At 43.2% G+C, this 10,201-nt stretch overlaps 1 protein-coding gene across 1 annotated transcript; it reads right to left on the bottom strand.

Annotated features, from left to right (window-relative positions):
* Window positions 1-5,161: 5,161 nt before the first annotated feature.
* On the bottom strand, window positions 5,162-6,091 carry LOC110288537 (olfactory receptor 13A1-like). The gene has a single exon (XM_021154854.1). The coding sequence runs from the start codon at window positions 6,089-6,091 to the stop codon at window positions 5,162-5,164; it is 930 nt and encodes a 309-aa protein (XP_021010513.1).
* Between the last annotated feature and the right edge of the window lie 4,110 nt (window positions 6,092-10,201).

Genomic DNA, 10,201 nt, shown 5'->3' with positions numbered 1-10,201 from the left:
CAGTTAGGGAAGGCATCAAGGAGTCAATGGGGGTTTCTTTAGCTGTCACTCACAGCATTGGGTATATGGAGCCTGGAGGATGCCCCCTGTGGCTAGGTAGGAACCCCAGTGAAGTAATGGTGATACCATCCCACCCACAAACTTTTGAACCAAAATTTATACTGTTTACAAGAAATACAGAGATTGGGATTTGAAAAGAGATTAAGTGAATGGGCAACCAACAACCAACCCAACTTGAAACCCATCCCATGTTCAAGCACCAATCCCTGCTACTATTGATGACACTCTGTTATACTTGCAGACAGGACTCTAGCAAGGCTGTCCTCTGAGAGGCCTATCCCAACAACTAACTGACACAGAAGCAGACACCCACAATGGAACAGTGGATGGAGCTTGGGAACTCTTATTGAAGAATAGGAGGAAGGATTGCAGCCTTTAAGAGGATAGAAACTCCAGTATGTTCACAGCAGCCTTATTTATAATAGCCAAAAGCTGAAAAAAATACTCAGATGTTTTTCAACTGAAGAATGTATACATAATATGTGGTATATCTACACAATGGAATACTATTCAGCTATTAAAAACAAGGACATCATGAATTTTTTAGGCAAATACATGGAACTAGAAAATATCATCCTGAGTGAGGTAACCCAGGCCCAAGGAAACATACATGGTGAGTGCTCAGTGATAATTGAATATTAGCTAAAGTGTACAGAACTCCTACAATATAACCTACAGTCCATAAGAAGTATGACAAACTGAATGGCCCAAGAGAGGATGCTTAAATCCCACTTAGAAGGGAGAATAAAACAATCATGGGAAGCTGAGGGAGAGAAGGAGGGAGGGAGGAAAAGAGGGACAGAAGGGAGGGAGGGTGGGATGGAAGGGAGGAGGCAGAGTGGGAGAGGGAAGGGGGAAGAAAAAGGGGGCAGGCTCACATATGGGGCAAGATATGAAAGAAGCCATGAGGGCCAGGCGAATAAAAGGAAATAAGCAGTTGTTGAGGGTGGGGTGCCCAGGAATCTGCAGAAAGTCCCAGAGACCTGAGATGTGAGAAGTTCCCAGAACTCAATGTGGTGACCGTTTCTGAAATGCCCAACACTGGGGAGATGAGACCTGAAGGGTCCAGTTCAGCAGTTAGAAAAGCCCCCAGTAGAGGAAAAGGATCACCAACTCAAAGTCAAATTTTATTATCCAAATTGTTCCTGTCTAAAAGAAAAGCAGGGACAAAAATAGAGCAGAGACTGAAAAAATGGCCGACCGGTGTCCTGCCCAACTTGGGATTTATCCCATGGGTGGGGACAAAACCCTGGCACTATTACTGATGGTAGGTTGTGCTAGCAGCCTAACATAGCTGTCCCCTTAGAGGCTGTACCAGCAGCAGACTGAGACAGATGCACAGCCAAGCATCTGACTGAGGTTTCAGACCCCTGTGGAAGACTTGGGGGAAGGATTAAAAAAAACTAAAGGGGATGGAAACCCCCTAGGAAGACCAAAGGTGACAACTAGGAGCGCCCATTGACTAAGCCACCAAACAAAGACTATCCTTGGGCTGATCCAAGGCCCCTGGCATATATGTATCAGAGAAGTGACTGCCCTGTTGGGCCCCAATGAAAGAGTAATTGCCTAAACCTGTAGTTACTTGATGCCCTAGAGAAGGTGGATGCCCAGGAGAGGCATCCTCTCAGAGGGGAAGAAGAGGAGAGATAAGGTGAAGGATTTTGGAGCAGGGGATTTGAGGGGCAATATTTGTCATGTAAATAAATTTAAAAATTAATTTATTTAGGAAGAAAATAAAATAATGAAAGAAATACATTATACCAACATTTGAATGAAAGCTGCACCAGCTAAGCATTTTATAGAAGACAGACTTAATCTCAGAGCAGAAGTTAATAGCATGAATAAAGGAAATTATTTATTGACAAAGGGTTAACATGGAGTTAGAAACAGTCAGTATGACAGAAGAAGCCCAAAACACCTCTACCCCTAGAAACAGAATTATTAGGCACAGGAAAAGAAACTGATATAAGTACAAGGCAAAGTGAAGTGGTTTATTACAGTGGAGTATCTCAGTCCTCTCAGTAATAAACAGAACAAGAAGGACATCAGCACAAACCAGAAACTGCGACCTCCATTCTTCATGAGCACTAACACAATGATGACAGGATACAGGTTATTTTGAGGACCCTCAGAACATATGTGCTTGTATGTGTGTATGTGTGTGTGTGTGTGTACAGTCAGTGAGAAATGAAAACCAGACCAGGATGCAGGGGTTTGAGCAAGGCGAAGGATAAGACAAGTTCACTACAAACAATCAGACTTTGGATACCCCTATCAGAAATAGAATACAATGGCAGTTGCTCAGGGAGAATACAATTGTAGTTGCCAAGATACAGTTTTTGAAACCTATACAGAGTATGCAATGTTAATGTCTAAGAGTAATTGTCCTGTGGATCTTCTATATGCTTTGCTGACTTTTAGGGAACATAGCCTGAATGCTTCATTTCCTTGGTGAATGCCTCAGTTTTTTAAGAACTGAAAGGCACAGGGTTCTCCAGGAGCAACAGAATCTAAGGAAGCTACACCAACAGTGTCAACTGGGAAATGCCTAAATATTTAAAATTTAAGTAATGTCTTCCTAAGTAACACATCAAAAAAAGGAAATCACCAGGGGTGTTAAGGACCACAGGGGCAGAACAATGTGTGAGGCAGTAGTTGATGTAGTTTGTAGGGCTGCATCTCTGCAGTATATAACAACAGTGCAGCCCTACAAACTGCATCAACTACTGCTTACAACCCCAATGCCAGTGTCACTCCTAGAGCAACAGGGACCTCTCAGGAGCTGAGCAGGAGTCAGGGATGATTAGGCTTCAATTCTGAGTCCTTTTCTTTCAATGAATGTAGGTGAGAGTAAAAGCCAGTAGAAATCCCATTCACTGTTGCTAAGAGTATAAAGGGTAAAACCCCAGTGAAAACTTTGTTACAAAACTCAGCCTCCACTCACCCTGAGTCCCTGAGAAGCCATTCACAGTCACTTACGGCAGAGAAAGAAAGGAATGGAAGAGGATTTGTATGATTGTTTATGGGAGTTGAGTAATAAAGTGTGCCTTAGATCCTAGTACTCACCAAAATTGAAAAGAACATGGCATTGGTTACATAAGAGAACAGGAGTCCATTTTCAATATTGTTGTATTGGTGGAAAGATGGCTCATCATTTAAGAACACTTACTGATCTGCAGATGACCTGGGCTCTATTTGCCCATCCACATGTTGACATACAGCCATCTGTCACTTCATTTAAGAGAATCTAACACCTTCTTCTGACCTCCAAGGCCACAAGGCATGCTTGTGCTACACATACCAACATCTAGTCAAAACCTTTATACATATAAATAATATTAAAAAATAAAAAACCAACATGCTATGAAAGAGCACACATGTCAGAATGTGTGTTGCATGATGTCATGTGTACAAAGTTCTATAAAATACAAAACTGATCTGCAGCTGAAATATCAGGACAAAAACGACTACCAGAATGGGCACTGATGACCTCAGGCCCAATGGGTAGATCAAACCTGGATAAAATATCCTACATTGAAGGCTACCATCTCCACTCTCCTAGGAGACTTGCATTACATAGCTGTGTGTATTTGCCAAAACTCAATAAGTGATGGCCTGACTTGCCGATTTCACTGTCTGAAATGTTTCCTTAGGGGCCCAGGCAAGAAAAAAATCTATAAACAAATTATTGTCTTTCATATGCACATGAAACTGTTTAAGAAAGAGTGAATTAATAATTACAGCCTGTTTTGAAATGAGTGAAATAGAAGGGCACTTGAACAAATTAGGAAGTGAATATAGAGCAAAAACTCAACAGCAGTGCAGTGGGGACAAGATCACAACTGTCTGGCTTTATCCTTGCCAATTCACTTTGCTTGATCTCTTCCAGTAAAGCACAGTGGACATTAAAACCCTGGATACATTGTAGAAAACACAACTGAAGATCAAATTTGCATGACAGTAAGATGATTCAGTGGGTAATCAGGCTTTGCTCATCACTTGTTCCAAGATACTTGTTAGTGTCTATATTGTTTTAAACAATACCTGCCATGTCATGATTATTTACTCTCCTCAATGGCACACTCATGATCCTGGGAAGCTTCTGTGAATGGCTCAATATCCTCCACTTGCTGCTAAGCCTGATAACCTGTGTTGAGGTCTAAGAGCTCTCTTGGTAGAAAAAATGATTTGGATCCTGTAGCCTGATTGATGTATGATGAACATGAGCACAATGGCATTGATAAGTGCAGTAGTACATGAGTGTGCTTCTATCCTGAGTGGAGGATATTGAGCCATTTACAGAGGCTTCCCGGGATCATGAGTGTGCCATTGAGGAGAGAAAATAATTATGACATGGCAGATATTGGTTAGAACAATATAGACTCTAACAAGTGTCTTGGAACAAGTGATGAGCAAAGAAATCATGGTCTTCAAAAAGGAGGTACACATATAGATCCAGAGGTGAAGAATCACAGGGGCAGCTGAACATTTGGAGGTTGCTAGCAATAGCATCAAAGAACACAGTGTTTATTATAGCCTAGAGGAAACTGTGGAGGAGGGAAGAGAATATAGGTGAATGCTTGGATAGTGACATCCAGAGTCCAGAGGGAGATTGAACTTCTATTCAGTCTGCAGAATTTTCTGTCCAAACCAAGATATAATAGCAAAGAGTTCCGGCAAAAAAGGAACAGAGGAATCAACTCACACCTTCCTGGGCATTGCTGATATGAAAAGACCGTTCTTGTTCTCTCTCCTCTCAGAAGTGTAAGGACCATGGTGCCACCAGACTCAGTTTTCAAGTCCAAACTAAGAGGACTTAGTCAAATATCAGGGTCTGGGTGATTTTCTCAAATGCATAATACCAAAAAGGTCTACATAAGAGATAGCTACCCAGGATAAAAACATATATCCTGCCTCAAACCTGGATGTCCACACTTCCAAAAGAAAATGGCCAGTGGCTTATCGAAGGAGGGCACAGAATATTTACATCTACAATATAAATTACCTATGTATTCTCTGACAGGACATCATATTCTCAGTCACACATCCCAAATAGTTCAACAACAGCTTGATCAAGTCACATTTGTTGACTTCTGCCTCCTCAATGGATACAGGGAAATAACCTTTTGAGGGCTACCTTGACATCCCTGTTCCTCAGAGAATAAATGATGGGATTCAAGGTAGGGCTGACTGCTGTGTACAGTAAGGTTACAACCTTGCTATTCTGGAAGGAGGATCCAGAGCCAGGCTGCAGATAGGTGTAGATGATAGTGGAGTAGTACAAGGTGACCACTACCAGGTGGGCAGAGCAGGTGGAGAAGGCACGCTTCTTGCCCTCAGCTGAGCGGATGCGCAGGATGCTGGAAATGATGAAGCTGTAGGATATCATAGTCAACAAAAAGTTGACCACACCAAAATAAGCATCTGCGATGACAAGCATGATGTTGTTGAGGGTGGTTGGGCTGCAAGACAGAAGCAGCAGTGTTGGGACTTCACATAAGAAGTGATGAATTTGGTTGGGGCCACAGAAATTGAGTCGAACCAGCAGGCCAATGTGCACAGATGTGTTGGCTATGCCAATCACCCACACAAATCCTGCGAGAAGGACACAGATGGACCAGCTCATCAGCGTGTTGTAGTGCAGTGGGCAGCATATGGCCACATAGCGGTCATAGGCCATGGCAGTGAATAGCAGCAGCTCAGCCCCTAGAACCCAGCTGAGGAAGAAGACTTGGGTCATGCATCCCTTATAAGAAATGTAGCTGCCCTTACCCACCAATCCCTCCAGCAGCTTGGGAACAACAGTGGAGGTACAGATGATGTCCAACAGGGCCAGGTTTGCAAGGAAGAAATACATGGGTGTGTGAAGGCTTGGGTTGAGGCTGATGGCTATGATGATGAGGATGTTTCCTGCAAGTGCCAGAATGTAAAGAAGCAAGAAAAAGGCCAAGAAGAGAGCCTGGAGCCCAGGGTCCTCAGAGAGTACCTGTAGGAGAAACTCCACCACAGTTGTGGAATTGTTCATTGCCATTTGAGAGTGAATTCTGGGATTTACTGTGACACAGCTTGGGATGGTCAAGGACACAAGGGTGTGAGGCAGCTTTCACATCACACTGGGTTCAGGAGTGCTTCTAATGGATCTGTGCCTGTAGAAATGATAACATCATCTATCACCACAGTGTGACAGTGTGAATATGAACTCTCCACTCTCTACACAGTAGACCCAGAACAGAAGGAACTCCTGTCTCTGATGGGCAATATCCTTCTAGAGCTTCTGTTGCTTTAACATAGATCATGTCCTATGATACCCTAGAACTGGAGCTCCTCTTAGTGTGTATGGCAGGCAGCTAAAAGGCATACCAAGGGGCAGTCTGTTCCACAGCATTGACTTTTTGGATCCAGAAAGGACAAGACTTGTCAAGGGGTGAGCTGCCTTCTCAGAGGCATGCAGAAAAACAGTTGGCAAAGAGCATGTTTGGTATCTGGAGTGGTTTAGAACATGGAGCAATTATAGCATAGTACCTCTTTTGTGAACACCACACTTTCTATTTCTCCATTGCCACCCCAAGTCACTCCCTTGTGAATGATAAACTCAGTGAGGACAACAGCTACCTTGCACTGGTGGAGGCTTGTGCCTGCCAGAGAAGGTGTCTGACTATGCTATGGCATAGATCTGGCTTCAATCCAGCCATATTTCTAGGCTATCACTCTGCCAGCTTCACAACTGTTTTCCCATTATCCCATAGACATATATCTCTAATCATCCAAGACTCTCCATGTGTATGGGCCTCTCACGTAGACAAGGATGAGGACTGATCAGCATGCAGAGAAAGAGCTCTGCCCCTTTCTACTGTGTGATGGAGTGAACATGCCCAGACCCATATTGAGACTCCATGAGTGGGATTTTGGCTACAAGAAAAGAAAGAACTTACATAGGATATGTGCTGAACAAGGAAGACACTCTCCCCCTGTGAGGCACAGATTAAGGTCTTTCACCTACAGGGTGAACTTGAGATCAGTGCCTGAGATTTTGATAACCCCATCCCCTCCCACTGAAGAGCTAAGCTACCCATAGAACCCACAGGCCCCATACTTGTGCCCACAAAGCCAATGGTATTCCCTATAGATACCCAAGGTATCTTATGGAATATAGGGCTACTCAAATGAACCCCCAAGCCCCCTCTGATTATGTCTCAGTCCCAGTACCTATGTGCTTATAACTCCTCAGGTCACAGGAGTTTCTGAGCGCTGAACTCTATACCAGACTCACAGAAAACAATCAGGCTTCCCTAGAGATCTAGTTTTGCCTCAGAGCCAAGCCACAGGGCAAGATTTCTTTTCACACTGATCAACTGGTCACATAGGTCATAGAGCAGACTTATAGAGTCATGCATTTAAAGTTTCAAACTGCAAGTATGAAGGAAGGTGATTCTGGTAAGAGTTGGTTTTTTATATTTTTATACACTAAAATTGATCAGAGCAAAACCAAATCTCTTGTGATAATCATCCCATCCTCTCAGAAGACAAAAACAAGGAAAGAAAGAAAGTTAGGAAGGTAAGTAGGCAGGAAGGCAGGAAGGCAGGAAGGCAGGAAGGCAGGAAGGCAGGAAGGCAGAAATGCAGGATGGCAGAAAGGCAGGCAGGCAGGCAGGCAGGCAGGCAGGCAGGCAGGAAGGAAGGAAGGAAGGAAGGAAGGAAGGAAGGAAGGAAGGAAGGAAGGAAGGAAGGAATTAAGGAAAGAAAGAAAGAAAGAAAGAAGGAAAGAAGGAAAGAAAGAAAGAGAAGAAGAAAGAAACAAAGAAAGAAACAAAGAAAGAAACAAAAGAGGAAAGAAAGAAAAGGTAAGAAGATGGGTGCCCAAACAGAAGAAATGAATAGAGGAACAACTCACATGAAAGGAGAAGCTGGTATAAATCCAAAAGATCTATGTGTTAGAAAGAATTCATACATTGTGTCCACAAAGAGCCCTGTGTCTCGTTTTTGTACTTTTGACCTAATGTAGAGACACTACCCGCTGGGGTGGACTCTGAGTTTTCTTGGGAGTGGCCCTCAGAGAGCAATTACCAACAGTAAGGTAAACAGGAGTCTCTATTGGCCACAGTTGCCAAGCCATAAGGCATGGAGAAAGCAGATTCCTGAGATCATGTGCACAGCTGTAGGACACTGAACCCACTGTGGTGATTTCAACCCCAGGGATGCCTGCAAGACAGCTTGGCTGATCATCATGTATCCTTGATCCCTATAGAAGGATGTATTTCTTGTTAACAAACTGTCCCTCAGCATAGTCTATGGGTTTCCTTCATCTCATTTTATCATTACATCATTACATCCTTACATTATCTCCGTGTGACATGGTCCTGTCAATAAACCAACTCTGATCAGCTAGTTCATCACTGTCTGGGGACAGAAAGTGTAGACCACTCTCATATATTACCTGCCAAATGCATAGTCATTGTGGTAGATCACACTTGAGGTTGACCATGAATGGAAGAACTTTACACTGAAGTTTTCAAACTTTTCCATGGGGAGAGATTGTGTGAAGAGTGTGGAGGTGAGGTTCAGCATAAATATACAGGACTTGAGCTTCACCGTAGTCTGTGGCATGAGCCCTTAGCAGCAGATTGGCTTCCCTATATAGCCAGAACACACACAGCAGGGGTGAACCATCTCTTGTAGTCACAGAACAGTGCATAAAGTAACCCATTCAGAATCAGTCATTGCAAAAACTAAAGGAGCTATAATAATCCAAACTTCACAAACCAAATGAGCACTGGCCACCTTAAGTTCCAGATCCTCCAAAGTCCTTGAACTCTATCAACATACACATTCTCAGTGTCGCCTAAATGTCACCTACGTAATAGCACAAGAAACACAAAACTTACAGCACTACTCAAGATTTGAGCAATTTCTAGAGCACATTAAATGAGATAAGAGCTTCAGTGACAGTTGACTTTTCTAGTCAATTTGCCATAAAGAGACTAATCTGAGTTATAAAATTAATAAGTAATTTAAGTCTATAATACTGGTTTAAGAATAATGCATAGTCCAAACTAAGTCACGATATTTATAGCATATAAGCCTCACAACTGGAGTTAACTGGCTCATGGAAAACTGTAGGTCATGTGGCCCTCACTTCCCTGAAGCAGCAGTCATCCACAGAGCAGGGTACCCAGATAGCCCAGCAATGAGATGTGGTAGTGTAGCCATGGACCTAACAAGTGCACACAGACCTGTGAGGACTCTGTCGTCTATCTGTTAAAATATCATGGGGTGCTTTGACTGCTGTAATTGCCACATTCAACGATGGTCATTATTTGTTCAAGGTTAATCACCAAGGCGGAGCTCTAGGGACAAGAACTTAGATGAGGTGTAAAGCCCTTCATCTGGCCTGTAGCTTATCACCTTGAAGCAAACTCTCCAACTCCATGCCAGGTATAATAGCACTGAGTACATGAGGCTTTGATTCCTCAAGAAAGCACAGTGAGCTTCATTGTCATTTTTATTTAGGAAGCAGCTATGAAACTCTCTCCAACCTAACCCTAATAAGAAAGAGGGCTCAGAAGAGGAAAGATAGGGGGAGCTGGTCATGGAGGCTCTATGAAAGCAACTCTGATGACATTAGATGAGTTCCTGCAGAACACACAGCAACATGTTATCCATAAGACACCTACTGCATTAAAAGGACTGACATTGCATTTAGTAAGGTAGGAGCCCATGTTTGTCATCCGCTGGGCAATGGAAGTATACACATCCACCATGGAGTTAGGTAGGGTTGTCTGGGCTACCTCTAAAGAGAACAGTACTTAGAATATCTCAGTGGCTGCCTTCTCATGAAAATTAAATCAGAACAATTTGAAGATGACCTTGGGATCTCCTTGTACAGTGAGATGGGATGGCCAGGCTTTTGCTCATCCCATTGTTTATGAATACAGGAGCTCCACTTGTGGATGTCCTGGAACTGCCTAGGGGCTGATGCACATGGGGCTGTTTAATGCCAGGTTCTAGTCCCAACTTGTTCCATTTGTAATGGTGCTGACTCTTCCAGCAGTTTGGACATAAAGAACTTCTGGGTTCACATTTAGTTATGATCTGGGAAGACAAATATATCAATAGTTTCACACACCTATAAAGATCTCAGCTT

Source organism: Mus caroli, unplaced genomic scaffold (assembly GCF_978045245.1).
Source record: "Mus caroli unplaced genomic scaffold, Mus_caroli_1 scaffold_8, whole genome shotgun sequence".
NCBI lineage: Eukaryota > Metazoa > Chordata > Mammalia > Rodentia > Muridae > Mus > Mus caroli.
Note: the sequence above shows the minus strand (reverse complement) of the source record. Positions and strands in the feature narration are given on the sequence as shown.